This window comes from Pyrus communis, chromosome 2 (assembly GCF_963583255.1).
Source record: "Pyrus communis chromosome 2, drPyrComm1.1, whole genome shotgun sequence".
NCBI classification, from domain to species: domain Eukaryota; kingdom Viridiplantae; phylum Streptophyta; class Magnoliopsida; order Rosales; family Rosaceae; genus Pyrus; species Pyrus communis.
Genome location: NC_084804.1, coordinates 470562 through 493603, shown reverse-complemented (window position 1 = coordinate 493603; position 23042 = coordinate 470562). Strand labels below are relative to the sequence as shown.

At 36.7% G+C, this 23042-nt stretch overlaps 3 protein-coding genes across 4 annotated transcripts; 1 reads left to right on the top strand and 2 right to left on the bottom strand.

Moving 5' to 3' along the window:
- Nucleotides 1–186: 186 nt before the first annotated feature.
- On the bottom strand, nucleotides 187–5604 carry LOC137725175 (phosphatidate cytidylyltransferase 1-like). Of its 2 annotated transcripts, none has more exons than XM_068463767.1 (12): nucleotides 5468–5604; nucleotides 4310–4467; nucleotides 3674–3927; nucleotides 3409–3560; nucleotides 3004–3145; nucleotides 2764–2920; nucleotides 2245–2292; nucleotides 2060–2146; nucleotides 1259–1387; nucleotides 1109–1165; nucleotides 743–826; nucleotides 187–637 (listed from the first exon to the last, which is right to left on the bottom strand). In XM_068463767.1, exons 2-12 carry the CDS (start codon nucleotides 4391–4393, stop codon nucleotides 554–556), a joined length of 1278 nt encoding a protein of 425 aa, XP_068319868.1. In that variant the 5' UTR covers nucleotides 4394–4467; nucleotides 5468–5604; the 3' UTR covers nucleotides 187–553. The 2 variants fall into 2 exon arrangements, with proteins under 2 accessions (XP_068319868.1, XP_068319869.1); XM_068463768.1 differs by having other exon boundaries at nucleotides 5440–5572.
- A 9950-nt stretch (nucleotides 5605–15554) lies between these two features.
- On the top strand, nucleotides 15555–17009 carry LOC137726194 (mavicyanin-like). Its single transcript, XM_068465078.1, has 2 exons — nucleotides 15555–15899; nucleotides 16512–17009. Exons 1-2 carry the CDS (start codon nucleotides 15710–15712, stop codon nucleotides 16880–16882), a joined length of 561 nt encoding a protein of 186 aa, XP_068321179.1. The 5' UTR covers nucleotides 15555–15709; the 3' UTR covers nucleotides 16883–17009.
- On the bottom strand, nucleotides 16993–21471 carry LOC137725168 (transcription initiation factor IIF subunit alpha-like). The gene is made up of 10 exons (XM_068463759.1): nucleotides 21358–21471; nucleotides 21039–21220; nucleotides 20767–20925; nucleotides 20322–20473; nucleotides 19775–20154; nucleotides 19180–19295; nucleotides 18358–18492; nucleotides 17843–18061; nucleotides 17530–17739; nucleotides 16993–17390 (listed from the first exon to the last, which is right to left on the bottom strand). The coding sequence occupies exons 2-10, from the start codon at nucleotides 21210–21212 to the stop codon at nucleotides 17295–17297; spliced, it is 1641 nt and encodes a 546-aa protein (XP_068319860.1). The 5' UTR covers nucleotides 21213–21220; nucleotides 21358–21471; the 3' UTR covers nucleotides 16993–17294.
- Nucleotides 21472–23042: the final 1571 nt, after the last annotated feature.

The following is a 23042-nucleotide window of genomic DNA, read 5'->3' as shown; positions in this document are numbered from 1 at the left end:
TCAATTGTTTGTTACTAAATTTTCGAGCGCACCAAGCCTTTTTTTTGGCACTGAAGCAACCATTACACGTTATGTAGCATGCGTATATGCACACGCCAAACATGTTGATTCTGAACAACTCTGGTCCCTAAATACCAAATACCGGTTGTATTAGAAAGAAAAACGAGAAAAAGAAGTAAGAATCCATCAAGGTATAAAAATACAATATTGTCATAAAATGCCAACATAAATTGGGCACTACTACAATTACCAGAAGCATCAACCAATTTTGCAGCGGGTATGTTACTTATCAATCCATCAAAAGCGCAAATACACGGGGAGGAGAGAAAGATGTAAATTCCATCTAGACTTAATAAACTTACCATGTATCAAACGACAACGAGAATATACAGGGTTTACGCGCACAAGAATGCCTCCAACCTAATGGGGGTTGCTCTACGAAAACAGAACACCGCCATGCACAAATATTCCCTTTTTTCGCCTCTGTGCCGCATGTACAAACATGCACGGAAGAGGAGAACAGATGACAGAAATAGAGGTTATTCACACACGATTATCCGACCAGCCTATCCTGCAAGACTTGTTTAAGCTTCTCAAATAGAATTTGCTGCTGCTCGAGCGTAAGGTTCATCAAAATCTAAATTGCAGAAAGAAAAAACAGTCAATCCAATTGCGATCAATACTTGTTCATTAAAATTTTCCAAGCCAAAAACATTACATACGACACTTGTAAAAAGGATACCTGGTCTATGATCATATCAACTGAGAGGCTCTGAGGGACAATGAAAGACTGGTGATAGATATAAGCAAAGATCGCCATCACCATCTACAACAAAACACAATGTCAATTGCAGAAGCACACACATAGGTCACATCATCATCATCTAAATCGTTGAAGCCAAACATAAAGACCCCATCGTTTAGAGTGAAAGAATTAATTAAAGTCCATTATCAAAAGCGAAAGATTCTGCATTAGGTCACTTCATGTAGCATCATCATAAGGTGGGAAATGGACGCAATAGTAATTAGTATGAGTGATCCACTCCAAGTAATTTAGAGTACTCTGATTGAAAAAAAATATTATAGTTATTATTTAGGAAAATCATACCTGGCAATCCATTCTGTCTGTGATTCCACCATGTCCCGGGATACTATCACCAAAATCCTATGACAAATGGAAGAATGTTAGAAATTATTTCAAACGGAAGCTTTACCGTGCAAAATTGCATCAATCCAAATCACATCGTCAGAAGTAAACCTTGACTTTAAAAGCCCTTTTAAAGCCACTTGCAAAGAAGCCTCCAAATGGAGCTATTATCGATGAAAACAAACCAAGACATAACGCATGCCATTGAACTGGCAAAATTGAAATCCCTTTCCAAGGAAACTGCATCACAAAAAATGATAAAGATTATATTTCAGTCATATAAATTAGGAAAACTAATGAAAAGGGTTTGAAAGCTTTGAGTTTTAACGAAAATAACAAAATAAAGGGTAAAGCAGGATTGACATTTTAGTGTAAAAATGTGGTTTTTCGTTAAAGTGAACAGTACCGAGAGCTTTTTGTTAAAAGTCCCTAATTTATAAGAATCCAACTTTATGTATCATGTTTAACTGCAAGCATGGCTTTTAGATAACTGAAGCAGTCTCTAAATACAATCATCTCACTGCTAATACTAAGAGAGAGCCTGCTGATCCACTGAAAGAACTGTTAGAATGAATTTTATGAGCATGGAAGAATAAGAAGAACATTTAACAACAGTAATCTAATCCCAAAAAGTTAAGTTCAAAACAGCAGTTTGAAAAGAAAAACAGACTGTAGAGACTAATTATCGTATAAAATAGGCATATGCATGTTCTATGAGCACTTAAAACAAAAATCTTTGGCCAAATAATGACTTCATTATCAAAAAGTGGAAAACAAGTCAAATAACTGATCTCCAACAAAAAGACTAAATTCACAATTTCATAGGGATAACATGATCTATGGTTTACTACAATACACAAACGGGTATGCTGTCATTGTAATTACAGAATCAAGAAGTGTCAGTTTACTCACCCAGTGTGGGAGCCATTCTGGAAAAGTATAATACTCTGGCTTAAACAATGGGCCAGGATCACAATCAAGCCAACCAGTCGATAAATCCTGCAAGTGCATCAACAGAAACCAGTGGAAAATTAGCTACAACTGAAATACCATTTCTTTCCTATGCCAATTGACTAAAAATTAATCAGAATCATTACCCCTCTTGGACACGTTAGCCACTGGAAACGACCCATGATATTTGCAAGCTGCATAAACAAATTTACATACCATGTTTGTATAACTTCAATTGAATAAATTAACGTCTTATCATGTATTCACATAGAACTCATAGTCAGAATGTTTATACATCCCAGAACATTGTACATCTGGCTGAAGCATGCAATCAAAAAGTAAATTTTGATATATTTAAAGAGGAAAACTTTTGGTTTGACAAGTCATCAAGGAAAAATCTTCTAAATATGTGCCCATGGCTGAGATATAAAAAGAGGCATGGATGTTACAATGCGCAAATAATACTGGCAAGATACAAACTTCTAAAAGTTGAGATGTATCGTGACTCTGGTGGCATTTCAAGTCATATAATTATCATACTGGAGCATAAGATCAAAAAAAAAAAAAAAAAAGAAATCATGGCAATCTGACTGAAACTAAGATTTCTCTTTCATGTAAGACAAGAGAAGTCTATTTGCTATCACCAAATTAATTAGCAAACTCACCAAAAATGCTGATATGATAGTTATAACTGACGCTCCAATGAATCCCTCCCAAGTTTTCTTTGGTGATATCTTGATCAAAGGGGTTTTTCCAAAAAAGAAACCACAGATATAAGCAGCAATGTCATTGATTACAATAAGTGAAGCTGGAAGAAGAAACCTGCATCAATTTTGTCTTCGTCTCAGAGAAAGAAACAAAAAAGAAGTAATGTGTGCGTGTGTTCCTACAGTAACTTGAATTACCAGAAAATTCCTTCAAAGATGTTTGCTACGAAGAAAGAGGACTGGGTAAACACAGTAATTAGAATCATGTGCGTCCACGCATACTGGCCAAACTGATACTTGTACATCTTCTTCTTTAGTGTAAGAATGAACCACATAAATCCTGAACCCAATCATGGGGAAAGGAATAATATCAGTATCATCTGAGTTATATAAAAGGGGAAAGGACAAACACCAACTAAACAATGTTCACCAATTAAACCACTATACAAATCAAATATAGTATTAGAAGCTGCTCAACAAGAGACAACAATGAAATCCAATTTCACGTCAACCAATTATTTGGCTGTAAAGAGAACTTGAATATAAGTTTCTTAAAGCTGTTTTGTGTAAAGTGTAAACACGAACATATCATGTGTAACAAACCTGCGATGTACAAGAAATAACAGACAACCATATGATACTTGATAAGACTGCTGACAAGCTTATATAAAACTTTATCTGAAGTTACAGTGTTGACAAGCCGTTGACTGAGTATGCGACCGTAAACAAACAGCATCGCAGTGAAGAAAAAGTGCCTGAGCAGAGAAGTTGAACTTGAATAAATATTACAGCAACACTCTTTAAATAACACCTGAACAGATTTCTGGAGTAAAATACACTAGAAAAAGTGAAATGCTACTATTCTGACCAATTTAGAATCCTGAATCCCGGTAGGTGCTTATCTTCATGAGCTTTCCTGAGTAGATTAAACAGCTCCTTTGCCATAAAGATTTGGATAACCACCACCATGGCAGTGATGCAGAGATGACCCAGATATATAATCAATGCAAAACCTCCAATCATCCAAACAGAAGAGTATGCACGTACCAACATTGACCTGTATTTATTACGGTCATTAACCAGTAAATCACCTCCATTTGCTTTACTAACATCAGGAAGAGCCTGCAGCCATAAAGTAAATAAATGAATAACCCCTTAATCTAAAATTCCTACATCTACTACTGCACATGCATAAAAACTTTCTTTTTCTTTTTATTTGTTTTGGTTTGAATAAGAGCACAAAATAAAAACACATTATTATACAGAAGCAACTACTTAAGCCCCTAACTTAAAAACAAGCAAATGATCATTTACAAAACTGAGAAAAATGTATAAAAAAATAAGGAGAAACTCGAATGTATGCTCTACATTATTTAAACTACCATACAAATTCATATTGTCCCCAACAATTTTATTAGATATAAAATCATACAGAATAAAGCTAGACAGCCCAGAACTCTACATGCATGAAAGAAAATAAGAAAAGTTTCAAATTTTAACAAACCTCAGCTGAGCGTCTACGATGCCGAAGTCGAGCAGTTGGGGACCTTGGGGTTGGTGGGCTGCCAACACTATTGTCTCCTGGCATGACTGTTCTAACTCGCTATCGCTTAATAGGTTAAGACATACATGTATCTGATTCTGATGCAAAATCACCCTCACCTGAAAGTACAAATCACATTCAGATAAATGGGGACAGTAATCATAAAATAAATGATAATTGTCTTGTCATTGTGCACTCCATACACCACGGATCCTTTTGATGACCATTTTCAGTTCCCTTTAAAGTGAAAACAACTTAAGATACTTTTTCGTTTTGTCTTAGTTTAAATTTCCGCCTTATACATTTCTTATGCATCTCTCCCAAAGGCTTCCTCCACCCTTCTATATCCCTTAATTCTCCCATGTATTTACCCTCTATCACTAACACAACAATGAAAATTGAACTAAAAACGCAATGGTTATCAAACGGGCTCTAAAGTATACGGAGCTAAAATCTTAACTACCCCTGCGACACACTAAACTAGGGTAATTTGTTGCAGGTACCAAAGATAGAAACCGAAAATGAAGGGAACCCACCAATGAGATGTCAATCAAATGGTTATGACTACAAGCTTAGCATTCCAAAACTTCGCGGAACACACAATTCATCCATCAATTCCAAACCTTTTGGGATCAACCCAATTTCAATACCTTCCCACCACATTCATCACTTCCTTGCTTGGAAAATAAGGTAATACATACATTAAATTTCACATTTCGACGAAATTAAGTAAACCTATTATAGTTAATTAAACGCCACCCACTCCTAAAAGTTTCCATTTCAGAATAACACAAACCTCCACCTTAAGCAACTCTGCGGAGAGGGTATTGCCCTGATATAAACCTCCAAATCCACAATAAATTTACCAAAGAAAAAAGTTAAAAATAAATAACAAGTCTGCAAATTTTCACTGCCCCAATGAATGATTCATGAAAAATCACAGCTTTGGCCCAACCCAGAAGATTGAAACACACATACATAGTGTAGCAGTGCAAAAATATAAAATTTCAACAATTTAAAAGCAATACACAGACACTGTTGAAATTCAAATCTTAAAACCAATAATTTGAACCTAAAGATCGAAAAATCACCAGAGAGAGAGAGGAGAGAGAACCCCACCTCGTTTCGTTCCTTTCTTGTGGGAAGTGACAGAGTGAAGCCCAATGGTGGAAACAGGAGACGAACACGAAGAGAGAGAGAGAGAGAGAGTGAAAGTGCCCTTCTCTCGCTACTGGTTTTCTGGGAGCGGAGAGAAGAAAACGACGAAAAATGAAATCGAAATTTTTACTTAATTCTATATCATCTCCTAATTATATAAAATGGTGGAGTTTTGACCGTCGGATTTGTGATTTAGGTTTTGGGGAACACGTGTATGGCAAGTGTTGAAATTTTAGATGCGCTGTCTTTCCTTCTTTTCTAATTCCTAGACTGCCCTCATGTTCTTTGAATTGCCATCCCTCGTAAAAAAAGTCAATCAATCAAATCCGACATTTACATTGGTTATTAAGCTTATTTTGTATTTTGTGCATGCATTTATATATTGTTTTTAAACATTTATACTATCGATAAATGCTTTAAATTAATTTAATTTTACATTTCATTCTCTTATTCGCAGAAGAATAAATATTTGATTTAATACACATTCTAACATTGATAAAAATAATAACACGTAAAAATGAAAATTTTAAAACGTCAAATGATAGTTTTTTTAAAATATAAATAAACTTAGTAGGACACTATCATTCTGATGGGGGTGCAACAATAAGCCATCATCATGGAACCCATGTGGACCATTAGGAAGAGGAAGGAGGTGGCATTAATATTATTAATTTAATATGTGCATTATTGAATATTTACAGCTCCATTCCATTAAGTTTAGAGAATTTTAACGAAAAGTTATTAATAATGTTTATTTTAACGAAAAATCATAATTTTACATTAAAAAATTAATCATGGTACTATTTACTTTACCCTTTATTTTGTCTTTATCGTTAAAATTCAAAGTTTTCAAGCTATTTTCATTGGTTTTCCTTTAATTTTAAGAAAAACAAGTTTAAACGAATTGTGACATGGTGGTGATTGAGTAATGAGTAGACAATAATTTGGAGAATAAATATAATTAATCTAATTAATAGAAGACATTTAATCACTATGGGGTGGTTAAGTAGTTGGAGAAGAAATCCAAACCTATATTTCGCACAACACATTCTGAATTCAATTTGGAACGCTGATGAATAACATATAATAATTAAGAAAAACTAAAATGATTTTGTGAGTCTTCGAGCTTTCAAAAAAAGAAGAGTGACACACAGCATAGAATGCTATGCGTCTTTCTTCCTTTTAAGATTCCCAGATCAAATCTCTATATTGTTCTTTCTTTCAATATATTTGGTGCATTCCCGAAAATTGACACTTGGAATATGATACTTTTCGTGCTCGTACTATGATAATTTTGTATAAGACAAGCTTTATCGAATTGACACCTAGCCCAACCCAGGCGCTTTAGGCTGCATAACCAAATAGTGTTGGGCCCTGGGTGTTAGGAGTTTGAATTTCAGCTTCTATTGGGCCTTTTGAGGTCCATAACTATTTTACAATTTTACGTAACTTGCGAAACCTAACACAACTAAGACTAAGAGAGAGTTTTTTTTTTTTTTTTTTTTTTTTTTCTTTTTCTTTTAGGAGGTGTAGTCAATTTGGATTTCAAATGATTTTAAAAGACTTTTTACAAGTGACAGATTTCAAATGATTCTAATAGATTCTATGATTTTATATGGATTTTAGCAGATTTATAGATTTGTATTATAGATTTCTATGAATTTTTATAGATTTCTTTCATGGATTTCTTAGGATTTCAAAAGATTTTAACCAATACAAACTCCTGCCAAATGTTGCTGTAGAGAAGAAAATGGCCAAGTTTTGCTGTCGTGAAAATTGTTATAATTCATGGCCCAAGTTTTGCTTACAATTTGGTAAGAACCATCAGCTCAAATATAACCGTTTGAATGCGACAAGGAAGAAAAGTACTCTTGGCAGGGAAGACAAGTCCTCATGGCAGGAATGCATTCTTGGTCTTGTCTTGTTTAGGTAAAGAATCAAATAAAGAGAGAATGGCGGAGGAAATGGAAATAAAATCTAGAAACATAAACAACTTCCATCAAAGCAAAGAAATACTCTAATGAAAAAAAAAATGGAAGAGTGAGATTCTGCCATCTTCTATCTGACTCTTGAGAAATTGTTTACGTTTGAGACTGTTCTTTTCACATTCACTCTTGATGCAGATTTCTGATGAATGTGAAAAGAAATCGGTTGATGTCATCTTGAAAACTGTTCTTCTTCTGTTTGAGACTGTTCCTCTTCTATCTATGAATCTGAAAAGAAATCAGAGGGGGTGGAGTGAGATTCTTGATGCAAATTGATATTTATACCACCCACCTTGAAATCCATCAAAATCCCTCTACAATTAAAATCCTAACAAATCTTTAGTATTTTGACTATCCCTAGATTTGTATTGATTTTTTTTTTTAAATCATGTTTGACTACTCATGGATTTTGTTGTATTATTTCAAATCCTACCAAATCTTAATTTGACTACACTATGATTTCAAAATCCTTTAAAATCATCTTATAAAATCCTAATTGACTACCTTTAGATTTTAAAGTCTATTAAAAGCCTACCAACTCCTAATTTGACTACACCCCCTTAGTATATAAGCAACAATATATATTAAATCAATCTAAATTGCGGAAAAGAATATGAGAAATTTTATTTGAACCCTGCAATCTTATCTCTGCATCCATTGTTTTTTTGAAAAAAAATTATATTCCAATTTTGTCCTAAATAAAAAATGGGTGTAGAGAAAAAATTATTGAATTAACAACCAGCAAATGGGTGGATGGCCGGAAATCAAGAGGGATTGTGGAGTTTGGTTGATGGAATAGGAGGAATGTTGCCAAAGTTGTATTAGATTCATAAGAGAAAAGAGAGCGGTTATGATGTTGCAGACGACAGCAGCCTCCACCTCCTCCTCGTCAGCCGCCGTCGAGTAGTGGGTCACCACTCTTTCTCTCTCAATTTTGGTCTCTTGTTGTAACCATAAACCCTAATAGAAAAATGTATGGTGCTTACTCAAATTCACCGTTGCCACCCCCACCCAAATTCTCTATTTTTTCACTCTCCTCCATCATCAAACCCAAAATCTCAAGAAAAACATCAACCCCATAATCAAAAACCAGCTTAGTCCACAATTCTCTCTCTATCTTCCAAGCAACAATCGGCGAGCTTAATTATTAGTTCATTGAAGAAAATAAAATATTCGGAACAAGATCCATCCCTATGGAGGTTTCTCAGAAAAACCAAACAACGACGAGTGAGGATAAAAGGTCGACAATAGTTGCTGCTAACGTGCTCAGTGGGTTTATTTGTCTGTTTATTTGAAGTTACTTTTTAGGGTAAAATAGGAAATCATGAGGCAAAACTTTTAAATTGGATGTTGCGAGATAATATTTGGGTTTAAATAAAATTTCTCAAAAAATATTGAAACATAGGAAAAACACTAAAACCGACGTTGGAAAGGGGCCTCACATTGATACAATTGCAACTAGTTAAGACTGCTAACTTTTTGGAGGAGATATGTATTGTCTCTTTGCGGTTATGATTGTAGCAAGACCTTGTATTCTAGAAGTTCAAGAATGATCCCCTCCTAAAATGTGATTAATGCGCCCTTGTGGTTGATGTTTGCATGTCAATAGAAAACAACAAAGACGACATAGGAAAAGAGGCTGCAATAACAATCATACATATCTCTATATATATTCATATACGACATACGTGCAAATTTTACATTGACAATGAAGAGAAAAAGCAGAGACAGACCCGTCACTACAGGAACTCAATGGTAACAGATCTCATTGCCTGTGAGAGTTCTTCTCCCTTCCCTGATAGTATTTCTCATTACCTGTGAACCTTTCAATCTTGGGTTTTTCCGGTAACATTGGCTCTAGTTTCTGTTGGAGTCGGTTGTCTGTGTCTTTTATTTTCCTTCTTCTCTCCTTGCTTCTACAGTTATCCTTTCTCAATTTTCTCTTTGGTCTCAGCTATTCCTCTACTCTTGAAGGTATACCTCTTCCTTGCCTATCTTCGATCCAATCATCAGCCATGTTTCTTTCTGAGATTGTGTGTAGAGTTCCGGTGATTGCTCCGGCTTGAGTGGAACAACCACCACCACTTTCTCCTTGTAATATGTCGGTTTCGACAGAGTCGTTCATGGGTATCCGTGAACTTCATTCTGATAGTCGGCTTTGCTAACTTGGCTGCCGATTATCCCTTGTTCATGGCTGTGCTCTTGTAGCAACTTGTGGTTGGAGGTGGCTTCTATGGAGGCGTTACTGGACGGAGGAGGGGAATTGGGCAGTGGACCTGTTTTAGTGGGAGAAGGCTGCGGAAGTTTCTGGCGGAAGTTGTGTAGTTTATGGGCCTTCCTGTTGTTGGATTTTTTTTTTTTCTGTTCTCCTTTAGTTTTAGGCCTTTTTTTTTATTGTATTTAAAGTGTGTGTTGAGCCTTTGTTGTAAAGTATGCTTTTGTAATAAAATTTCCTTTGACCAAAAAAAAAAAAAAAAAAAAAAAAAACAAGCAGTAGCTTAGCTAGATACTCCAATTGGATTCTCTGTGTACTACCTCCTGAAAGAAGACAAATATTCTGATGAGCTAGCAGATAGATATCTGCCATGCATCTCCTTGATTTGAATCTGATGAAAGCAAAGAGGGCAACGCAAGTATCAACCTTGTTTTTATCGCCATTTTTTTGTTGTCAAATTCCAAAAATCCAGCTTGTAAAATTTTAATTGGGTATTGGCTTAGTAAGATGAAGAATAATCCAAGCCACCTACGGCTATACGGTGGTTCTTGTTTGTAAGTCAACCAATGATCGTGTAATTAAGTGCGTAGTTTGCCCAAGTTATCATGCATGCAATTATATGAAGTAGCATTAAGTGGAAGCTCCCTAACACATGCATGACGATGATGTTGTGGATAAAGCGCACACAAAACAAAAATACCAAACATTTGACGTTACCTAAGCTTTCATAGTGCTCATGAACAACATTAAACCTCTAGGCATCTCCGTCTAAAATTTTCTTTAAAAACATAAACAAAGTCAATACATTTCTCATCTTCGACTTGTTTTCATTTCATCTGTGACGAACGTACGCTGAGTTAATTCTCTTTCGTTCGTTCGCGCATATATTGATTAGTTACGTACTTTGTAACTAGTCAAAGAGGCTAAGAGGGTCGGAAATGGGAGCTAATCAAAGCAATTTTAAGTCCTCATCGTCATCATCTGGCGGCCATGGTGGTGGGAATTCGAGTCCAGTGCCGTGGATCATGGAGTTTCTGAAACCGGACTGCTTAAAATCGGAGAACAAGAAAAGGAAGAGACAATTGGCACCAGAGAAGAAGAAGAACATTTACAAGAATTTCACAAAAAATACTGGAATTGTTGGAGCAACTGGGAATGGGACCAAGATGATAACTCTAGAAGAATGGCTCTTGACGTCTCCCGGCCACGTCAAGGCAGATCATAACTACAACATCAACGGAGGCGAATTGTATGTGCTTAGACCCAGCTCGAAAAGGATACACCCAGCTGCATCTTCTTCTTCGTCCAAATTGCCTCCTTTCTCTAAAGCAAAAGACAGCTTCTGCCTCGAGAGACCCGTCAAAAATGAGGATCAGAAATCTGATGGGGCAAACTTGATCATTGCTGATATTTCGACGTCAATGAGCTGCAGAAGTATTAATACACAACTAAATGAGTCTAAAACTCGTGAGTTGAAAAAGAAGGTGAAAAAGAAGGTGAGCTTTCGATTGCCTGAAGAAGCTGATATTATCATATTTTACCCATCGGACGACAGCGATAATGATGAAGACATCGATTAACACAAAATCTACCCCATTAAGATTTCATATCTTAATTAATCAAACACACCCAATTGCTCGTTATCATATTTGGTTTTGGGTTCCAGTATCACACAATAAGTAATTAGTGATGATGCGTGTGGAAGTTGAAGGGATTATCTTTAAGTAGTAGGACTTTGAAGAGTGGAAAATCGGTTGGACCAATTACTGATAATTGGTAAGCTGCGAGTCATGTGATATGTATATTGCTCCAAAATCAGTGTATCAAAATCTATAGATTTTCTATATCTCGCCAACAAGCAAATTTTTGTTTATTTATAGCATGTTTTGCGTTGATCAAACCCTTTTTTTTCTTTTGTTGGATAATTCTTCACAGAGTTGAGACTGGAGAGCATAAAACTCGGCAATCTTCTGTAGCCTGCATGCACAATTCCTCATTGATAAAAGACACAAGTCCCACGAAATTAACAAAGTATCTGACTGATGGATACCATAATTATTTGCGTACCAAATTAATGGAGGAGATTCCTACTCTTTGACTGTATATTCTGATGGGTAATTCCTTCTTATTTTTTTACTATAAAAGTGAGAGGTAGATACAGTAGAGTGAGCGATAAAAACAATAAATATACAACCGATTGCAAGAAATCTTCTCCAAATAGAGATTATACATAGTACCGTAGTCGATTTTCATTTAGGACCACAAGTTCATGTTGTGCGTATGAACGGAAGCAATCACATGATTCACATCACATGAGATCTGTTCATCATCCCGCTCTCTGCTCCAAAATTTGATTACCATGCATGGATCATGGTAGAGGGTACGTACGATCCTGGTGGTGACAGCTAGGGTTTCGTTGGGGAGTAGAAAAGAAGAAAAGCATACCTACCGTTCAATTTCAAACGCTTCTTCGCATTTTTATGGCGTACAATTTTTTTGATATTGCCATAACGGGTAGGGTGCGCCCTTCTCCTTTCGGGCGCAAGGTCTTCTTATGCAACGTTAATTTATCTGAGTTCAATTCATTTGATTTTGCTTACTACCCATGATTGGTAGGGTGCCCTTCTTATTACCTTCCAGGTATGGGTCTTCGTCTGCAAGCTTTCATTCATCTCAATTGATCATAAAGTGATTTGCTATCTACCCAAGGTAGGGGGTCCTTATATGACCTTCAAGGCTTAGGGCTTGGCTTAATTAGCCTTATCATACAATCAACCACTTTAATGCCCTGTTTAATTACAACCTCACACTACTATGCTCGGCTGGTGGACTCATGTAGTTAACTGTGGAATTCTTAGCTTTATAATTATCTTAACGAAAGAGCTTAAAATATTAGAGAAATGTAGAATTAGGACATTGGCATGCTTGTGCTTAACATTTATAATAGGGCATATAATTAGTATGTATAACATTCCAAATTCTTATAGTATGTTTTATAGTTGCATGAGATTGTTAGTAATGAGTATGTAATGAAGGTTTGGTAATGGAGAAAAAATCTTATGAAATGAACGTACATATGTATGTCGTCTATGACATTTTGAACCACTAATACAAGATCATTTGTACAACTCTTTTTACATGAAGTTAATTATATTAGTGACTCAAGAAGCCAAGGCAGCGGTAAAACTTATAATGCAAGTATTGCTCCAGGTCTAGGCCACGAACGAACGTCAAGGTTGGCATATGGTAATAAATTGGTAATTTGGTAATTTGGTGGAACGTCCTTAGTGCTACTACTTGCTATGGTACGGGGTATCCTAGCACAAGATCACACTCATTACTTTGCAGACAACTTTTTCGGTGTGTCAGAAACACAACCTGATATACTAAGTATCATGATATAAGTAGTTGAAATATTCTTTTTTAGTATACAGTCACCTGTCTTATGATATTTTAATATAAGTAGTTGAAATGAGCTGCAGAAGTATTAATACACAACTAAATGAGTCTAAAACTCATAAGTTGAAAAAGAAGGTGAGCTTTCGATTGCCTGAAGAAGTTGATATTATCATATTATACCCATCGGACGACAGCGATAATGATGAAGACATCGATTAATACATAATCTACCCTGTTAAGATTTCATATCTTAATTAATCAAACACACCCAATTGTTCGTTATCATATTTGGTTTTGGGTTTTGATTGCGCGTTTGCTTTATTACGATCGATGGCTTCCAGTATCACACAACAAGTAATTAGTGATGATGCATGTGGAAGTTGAAGTGATTATCTTTAGGTAGTAGACTTTGAAGAGTGGAAAATCGGTTGGACGGGACGTGATCCATGCAGCAACTACTGATAACTGGTAAGCTGCGAGTCATGTGATATGTATATTGCTCTAAAATCAGTGTATCAAAATCTACAGATTTTCTTATCTCGCCAACAAGCAAATTTTAATTTTTTTTTTTTTTTTAATTTTATTTATGGCATGTTCTGCATTGATCCAGCCCTTTTTTATTTCCTTCTTTTTTGTTGGAAAATTCTTCACAGAGTTGAGACTTGAGAGCATAAAACTCGGCAATCTTCTGTAGCCTGCAGGCACAATTCCTCATTAAGAAAAGGCACGAGTCCCACGAAATTAACAAAGTATCTGACTGACGGATACCATAATTGTTTGTGTACTAAATTAATGGAGGAGATTCCTACTCTTTGACTGTATATTCTGATGGGTAATTCCTTCTTATGTTTTTACTATAAACGTAAGAGGTATATACGGTAGAAAGAGCGATAAAAACAATAAATATACAACCAATTGCAAGAAATTTTCTCAAATAGAGATTATACATGGTAACGTAGTCGATTTTCATTTAGGACCACAAGTTCATGTTGTGCATATGAACGGAAGTGATCACATGATTCACATCACATGAGATTTGCTCATCATCCAGCTCTCTGCTCCAAAATTTGATTACCATGCATGGACCATGGCAGAGGGTACGTACGATCCTGGTGGTGACAGCTAGGGTTTCGTTGGGGAGTAGAAAAGAAGAAAAGCATACCTACCGTTCAATTTTCAAACGCTTCTTCGCATTTTTATGGCGTACTCATGTATTTTTTTTATATTGCCATAACGGGTAGGGTGCCCTTCTCCTTTCAGGCACAAGGTCTTCTGCAACGTTAATTCATTTGATGTTGCTTACTACCCATGATTAGTAGGGTGCCCTTCTTATTACCTTCCAGGTATGGGTCTTCGTCTGCAAGCTTTAATTCTTCTCAATTGATCATAAAGTGATTTGCTACCTACCCAAGGTAGGGGGTCTTTTTTTTTGGATCCAGATCCTGAGCCCAGGGATCAATTGATCCGACCCGTTGAAATTTCATTAACTGATCCCTAGGCTCGGCATCCTTAGATCCGGAGAGGATCTAGATCCTTCTTTTTTTTTTGTCAAACTAAGTTACTTTCATTAAATAAAAAGACTAGTATAAGGAGAAAAGAACCATGTTTAATCAGCCTCATTATACAATCAATCACTTTATACCGTGTTTAATTACAACCTCACATTGCTATGCTAGGCTGGCGGACTCATGTAATTAACTGTAGAATTCTTAGGTTAACGAAAGAGCTTAAAATATTAGAGAAATATAGGATTATGCTTGTGCTTAACATTTGTAATAGGGCATATGATTAGTATGTATAACATTCCAAATTCTTATAGTATGTTTTATAGTCGCATGAGATTGTTAGTAATGAGTACGTAATGAAGGTTTGGTAATGGAGAAAAATTCTTGTGACATGAAGGTACATATGTGACATTAGATCATTTGAACAACTCTTTTTACGTGAACTTAGTTATATTAGTGACTTGAGAAGCCAAGTCAGCGGTAAAACATTTCATGCAAGTGTCTCTCTAGTCTCTAGGTCTAGGCCACGAACGAACGTCAAGGTTGGCATCTGGTAATAAATTGGTAATTTGGTAATTAGGTGGAACGCCCTTTGTGCTACTACTAGCTATGCTACGGGGTACCGCAGCACAAGACCACACTCATTGTTTTGTAGGCAACTTTTTTTATATGCTAGAAACATAACTTGGTACGTCAAATATCATAATATAAGTAATTAAAATATTTTTTTTTAATATACGGTCTTTTATCTTATGATATTTTGATATACCAATTTCTGACTTTGAAGGCATTTAAGCACCTCCAAGTGGGGACAACAACAGAGGGGTATTCTCGTAAAAAAGGAGTAGGGTAGTGGCCCAGTGGTAGTTGTACACGTAGAAAAGGAGTATGAACAACCAGTCTTCGCTTGTTTTGGTTTAAACGAGTGGGAAATTGCTTGGAAAGTAATTCATTGCTAAAAACCGAAAAAGGTGCGCCTTTACTTCTCCCACACATTATCACTCTCTTTCTCTGTTGCATTTAGCTTTTGTTCAGATAAAAAGAGAGATAAAAAGCAAACTCTTTGGCTGGTGCCCAGACGAGAGACTCTTGTGAGCTAATGGCTGGAGCTGTAGCATTGAAGGTGGCTGTTGCTGTTTTGGCGATTGGTATCGCCGCCGTGAGCCTCGGAGGGAGCTTGGTTGGAGCACAAGTGCACCATGTGGTCGGAGGAGACCGCGGCTGGGATCCATCCTCCGACCTCGCTTCTTGGTCCTCGGGCAAAACATTTAGGGCCGGAGATAAGATGTGTGAGTCTTCTCTCTCCTCCTCTCTCTCAAGCTTAATAAGGGTTTGTTTGGTTTTACTTATAGGGCACATATAACTCGATTTTTTCCATGAATTATTTGCGTCAATGGATTAGTTCAATCCAAAACTTGAGATAAATGGGGGTAATCCGAAAAAAGATTCGTAAGTGGTTGTTAATGAAGTTGAAGTTACCAAATTCTAAGGAGTCGTATCAATTTATGTTTAATTGCTCTGCTTTTGAAATGGTTAAATCGCTTAAGATGTCGGTCGGGAGAAACTTAAAAGTGCTTATGCGTTACAAAAAGCGATATTGTGTTATGAAAATTATGTTCTAACATCGGTTAACTAAAAGTTTAAGAGTACTTACAAAAAAACTACTTATTAAGTTGAATTTTTGCTATTCATATAACGCTTCCTATAAAAGCAATCGCAAACCAGCCCTATTCCTCTCCCTTTGGTTTAGTTTTCTTGGCACCTCTAACCAAGCCATTTGTCTGTTCTGTTCCCGAATAAAAGGAGAATGAAGTGGAAAGAAAGTAAGGATATTTTCATGCATTTGGTTTATTATTCGAATTCTTTAATTTTTTTTTTCTCACTTTTATGAATATGAGCAGGGCTAGCCTACTCCGCGGCGCATGGGTACATAGCTGAAGTGAAGAGCAAGGAGGAATTCGAATCGTGCGATGTAACCAACCCAATCAGGATGTTCACGGACGGCCTGGATAGCATCTCGATGGACAAGGAAGGACTCCGGTACTTCGCTAGCAGTAACGTCGACAGCTGCAATAAGGGCCTCAAACTACACGTGGAAGTTATGCCTCAATCATATCAAGCTCCTGAAACGTCCAACTCCCTCGTGGCAGAATCAAAGGGCTCCGCGGTGGTTGCAGCTGAAGGGCCCAAAACCCCTTCTGGTTCGGCCCATCTCACTGCAAGCCTCATGGTGTTGTCATTTGGGTTGCTTTGTTATGTGTTGGGTAATTAGAGTTAGAAGTATGTCATGTGTGTTAATTCTAATTTAGTAAGACAGTGAGGATTGGTACTTATTTGGATTTTGGTTTGTATTAATTATAATCTAGTAAGAAAACGAGACTCTTAAAATTTTAAATCAATTCATTTCGAGTTAGCAACGAAGTGATTATCCCAAAAACACGAAAGAAAATTACAAATTCTGACGATTTAGTATAATTACAAGCACAATAGACCTATAAGCACAGAGTTGTTCTAGCCATTGATCTATGGAGAGCCCACAAAGATCAATGACTACAATTCTAGTCATGCACCCACGAGCGACTGATGCTAGCATCGTACAATCTCAATTATACACAAGACCAATACACTAGACAGAGTAGTCGTAATTCCTCAGAGAGGGCACCTCAGTGTATTGGGGGATCCAATCATCGTTCTTTCAGTACTATAAAGCTGCTGGTTCCGTTGTTGCCCTTCTTTATCTTAGAAATTCTCCTTAGAATACTCGAAAAAGCAGCCTTTTCCTGCACCATAGACAGAATGAAGAAATAAGGAAACTACCACAATTCTAATTATCCAGTCTACGTTCTTCAAATTCAAAACAGAAGAGGGCAGAGCCTGGAAAATGAGTCCAAACAATGGTACAAACGTGACAGATCGTACCTCAGACGATTTGAGTCTTCCCTTAAATCTAGAAACAAGATCATTCGTGGTAAGTGGTGTTCTCTGCATCAACACGGCCCTGATTTCTTCCTCGGTGACACGTCCACCAGATGATGATGGCTCTGTTTTCACCGGCGGAGTACCTTTTGGAGGCGCACTACTTTTAGAAGCAGGTACAGACACAGGCTCCTCTTTGATGGATTTTTGTTCCTAATTTGGATACAATATAAATGAATAGCATATCATTTGCGAGTATGGGGAGTTTCAAAGCTTCCAAAAATAAATCTGATAAAAACAAAGTAGCAAAACGTACATTTTCAGTCTTGACCTTCTTGGGAGGTGCACTGTTAGATGCCTTAGCATCATCGCCACTTGATTTTCTCTTTCCCTTTGAGGACTTGGAGGTTGATGTAGTTCCTCGACTGGACGCAAAAGGTGTTGGTTTTGAGGGACTGTTGTCAGATGGTTCCTCTTTGGGTGCATCCTTCTGCTTTGGAGCCAGCTCTGAAGGAAAGCCAATATCATCATCCATCTGGACACAAGAGAAAGAAAAGGCGAATTAGCGGGAGAAGAGCTGTGATGCAGTTTTACATACAAATCAAATCTTCAAAACTCCCGTGTCTATGAATAAAACATACTGGTAGCTTCAACAAAAATGTCCCATTGCTTTTCAAAATGAACGTAGTACACGGAAAAAAAAAAAATCATATAACAGATGCAGTTCTACATAGACAAGTGAAGCACTTGAGTTGTTATTATGGGAAATTGGAATCTACATCATCATCCTATTGACTATTGAGTATGCTAAAAAATAAATAAATAACTTACATCATCATCATCATCGTCGTCATCCTCCACATCTGAATCATTCAGCCCACCACTTCGCCCAAGTAGCTTCTTCAACTCTTTTCCTGATTTGCTCAGCCCACCCTCTTTGTCATCTTCATCCTCGTCCTCATCATCCTGTGAGAAAAAAACATATTTAAAAAAAGGCCATCTTTAAATTGCACAAAGAGCCACAATGTACAAAGCACTTGCACCATGGATAAAACTGACACACGTGTACAAACTTCCAAGGTACCACCAGATACATGGTGAAAACAGAACACACCAGTGCCAATAGAGGAGGAAATCAAAGCGTTATAATTTATGACACTCATATCAATAAAATTGAGGCTCAAACTTAAACAGATAATAGCACAAGGAATTATCAAGATGTGAAGGGAACTAAGAGAAAAACCCGAGACACACCCCCAAATTGAACAAGCAAGATAACTAGGTCTTGACTGCTGTACTATATTCCATAGCATAGTTTTCAAATATAAAAATGTTCAAATCAATTTGTATACAAATATCAAAATCCGTCTACCTATTATGTTCATCAGTATTAGTTTATAACTGAACTCTTAACAAATAGTGGTTGTGGGTTCTACATAATACAAAAAGAGTGCGTAGCAAGCATCAATGATTTTTTATAAATTAAAACCACTATACCTCCAGGCCCCCCTCTTTTGGTTCAACAGCTAAATATTTATATATATCATCAAAACCAGATATTTACTAGTAGAAGGCAGCATACTTAAAGATACATAATGCAACATAACGCACAATATAGAAATTAACCAATTGGGAGACATTTGTGCAACAAACCTGCTTAATTTCTGGAGGAGCTGGAATCTCTGGTTCCAAATCTTCCCTTTCCTCAGGATTGTTGCCAACAGCTTCATCATCATCAGTGAAAATTTCTTCGTGCTCCCAGTCATCACCTACAATAAGAGGCTACTTGATTATTAAAAAGGAAGACATGGAACAAACATAATCCAGACATGATTATAACGTACTTCATCAGGTGCCCCTGTTCTGTTCACAAAAAAAAAAAAAAAAAAGACATCTGGACAAGACTTATTTGATACAATATTCCCTACGGATGAAGAAACATAGAACTAACATTAAAACCCTTACTAATGAAGTTATCAAATACTTTACAGAAAAATACTCTTCACGAGACAAATTAAAAATAAAAAATAATAAAATAATAAAAAACAGTGAAATAGAGGCGGGTATCATGTCTGTATATGCAGCATCATTCCACGGCAAGTAGGTACAAGCTGAATTTCACTCTTCTAAAAACTTGTGGTGATAAATAATGGTATTGGGTAGCAATTCTTTAGGTTAGAAAGAAAAGAAAAAATAGCGCTCATGATATTTTGTATATAAGGAAAAACAAAGGAGGATAAATGTTTACCCTTCTCGATATCATCGTCATCCATGTCCGCATCACCTCCCCTTGCGCCTTCATCATCATCATCACCATCACCGTCACCACCACTTTTGTTCAATCTTTTCTTCCTTTCCAACTCTTCTTCATCATCCTCATCTCCTCTATCTGAACCATTTCCTTCTTCATCATCACCACCAGCAGCTGTCTTTTTTCGTCCCTTCCCACCAGCCACACCATTATCGTTGTCAAACCTCTCCACTTCACCAAATAAAGCAGCTCCATTATTTGCAGCTTTCATCATCCATCTTTCATATCCATCTGCAGTCTTTTTCCTATTACTAATCTTCTCTTCGGCTTCCTCCAATGTAAGTTGTTTGTACTGTGCAACCTTGTTGAAATTGAACCTAAGAGATATTGTCGAAACAACATTGTTTTGATAAGCTAATGGATAGAACAACCGTGGCCATAATTGGTAATTATGAAATGCTTTTACCCACATTCATGCCAAGACTATTAGTGATGAACCGTAAAATTAAAAAAGCGGTAGTAAAAATTGGTCAGGCCTGTGTACCAAGAACCAGCAGGAATGGCAGAAAACTCCTTTCCAGAGGGATGCTTTATTAGCAAGTAGTAGGTTGCAGTCTGTGCACCTTCAAGATGACCCTGGTACTGAGACCGGCCACTTTCGTCCTCCAAAACCCAGGGTTTATTCTTGTACTTCTCCTACATAACGAAATGTAATGTAAATACGAAGGAGGGCAAACGATCCTAATGTCAGTCCATGAAACATCCCACAACTTTCTAATTCCGAGAGGAACATAATGAAAGAAAATTACAAGAACAGAAAGCATTTGAATCTCAACTCGCGCTTTAAAATGCTGATACAATCGGGTCACAAACAATTCACAAGTTTATAGTGGTTATTAGCTATAGCAACACAATCTCCAAAAGATACTCGCAAAACGGCGAAAACCAAGCAAGTAATAGCCAATGGGCATAATTTGAATTGAAAATACCCGCATAGCATCACTAAGTTGACGTCCTTGTAGTCCATCCTTGTGGAGAGACCATTTATTTTCAGAATTCTTCGTCTTCGAAAAACTCGGCAACCCCGTCACAAATCTCCCAATGAAGTAGTTCTTGTCATTGACAGTACTCGCTCGAACATTATATTCCTATTTCAGAACAAATACAGCAATTAATCTTTATATATATATATATATATATATATAGAGAGAGAGAGAGAGAGAGAGAGAGAGAGAGAGAGAGAGAGAGAGAGAGGGCGAACTCGAATTAAGCGAGTGACGACGGCGCCGCACTCGTTGCACTTGGCGCGGTTGAGAGCCATTTTTTTGCCACAGTCGTCGCACAGAGTCAAGTGCTTGCAATTGCTTCCGTATAAATCCTTGGTCGTTTTACATCCGCCACACTCAGGTCTCAGTATCAAATCGGCCGTCGACATTTCACCTCCTGCAAAACCACGCAATTTTCCCGAGAAACAAACACCGATTCAGAGAGAAAATCCTAATTCCCAGGAAAACGAAAGCTGAATCCAAAACCTAACAACTTCAACAATTTACCAATTCATTCCACAACTCGATGATTACCTTTTGATTAAACAACAGGGATCGAGTATCGGTTGTGAATTTAGTTCCTTGTTCCTTCGCGTAGAGAGAATTTTCTTTTTTATCTTTTTGGGGTCGATTAAAATTTCTATTCCGGAAGGTAATAAAAACATATATATATATATATATATATATATATATATATATATTCATATAGTCGCCAGATCCGCGGCAATCCACGTGCTCGGTGCGCTTCCGCCGCCAATGTCTAAAATGTAAAAGGGCTATAGTTTTTTTGTTCTAAGGCCCAAATATAAAATGAAACCCAATTTGCATGTCAAGACCAGCCCATAGTGATGTCAAAATTAGTTTGCCCCGACCGGCGGGGCATCCGTCAATTGCAACAGAATTACCCATACACGGAATTCCGGTCATACATTATCACGTATAAATTTTTCGTTTTTCGTCATATGGTCATGCGTAACTGGATGGAGGACGTCAAAATGACGATAAATTCATTATGTGCAAGTTGTTTTCCCTAAACACTCGTTTGTTTTGCACCTTAATATGAATCTCTATGTGTGAATATCGTCAAACGAATGATGTGGTGCATATATTAATAGCATATTAACATTTGAAGACGATACTTTTCCGTTAATATTTTTTGATTCCGTGCACGTATTATTTTTTTGGTTTATGAGGAAGGTTGTTTAGGTCCGACGCCCCTTCATTATTAAATTTGCAAAATTCGTCCTGCCTATTGGATTTTAAATTTGCTACCGTAATGCCTTTATTTACAATGTCATTTAGGTCCCCCATAACACCTCCCGTGCTGAACAGGTTTTGAAAAATAAAATCGAAATAACCGACCTGGACTCTGATGTATATAATAGCTGGGAAATCATTTCGTAAATACATCATTAACTAAAACACTCCTATCACGGAGATTCAGAGATTCAAAGAGAGGGGAGAGAAAAAGGTGACTCCGGAGATCGAGAATGAAAGAAAGAAAGAGAGGAGATAAGACTCGGATAAGAAAGAAAGGTGTCATAGTCTGCAGGTGAATATTTATTTCCTTTCGCCATGCATGATTTAAACCTTTTTTCTATAGCAAAATCTTCTTCTTTCGCCATGATTAATTACCACTTACACATGGTGCTCACATTGCATAAGCGAGTTTGCAAATTCAGCTTCTTCGTTGCTCATTTTTGTATCCACATTTGCAAAACTTATTTGATATTGTGCCATCTGCATTGCCAAGCTACACCTTCTTCTATCACCCATCGATGAGATATTGATGATTTTGAAGAAACAAAAACACTTTGAAAGTTGGAACATTGGTAAATATGTTGTTTGATGGTTAGATATTCAACCTATGCTTATATAGAGGATGATTGTAGGTTTGCGTTTCATGTGTGTATGTTTGTGTTTCACGCGTTTCATTTGTTTTGAATGTATTTGGTATACGTTTCGTGTGTGTCATGTGTTTCACATGTTGGGTGTGTTATATATCTCTATCATATGTTTTGTATGTATTTGGTATGAGTCTCGTGTGTGTCATGTGTTTCACATGTTTGGTGTGTTATATATCTCTATCATATGTTTTGTATGTGTTTGGTATGAGTCTCGTGTGTGTCATGTGTTATACATCTCTATCATGTGTTTTGTATGTGATTCATATGTGTTTTATGTGTCTTGTGTATTTCATATATTTTGTGTTTATACAT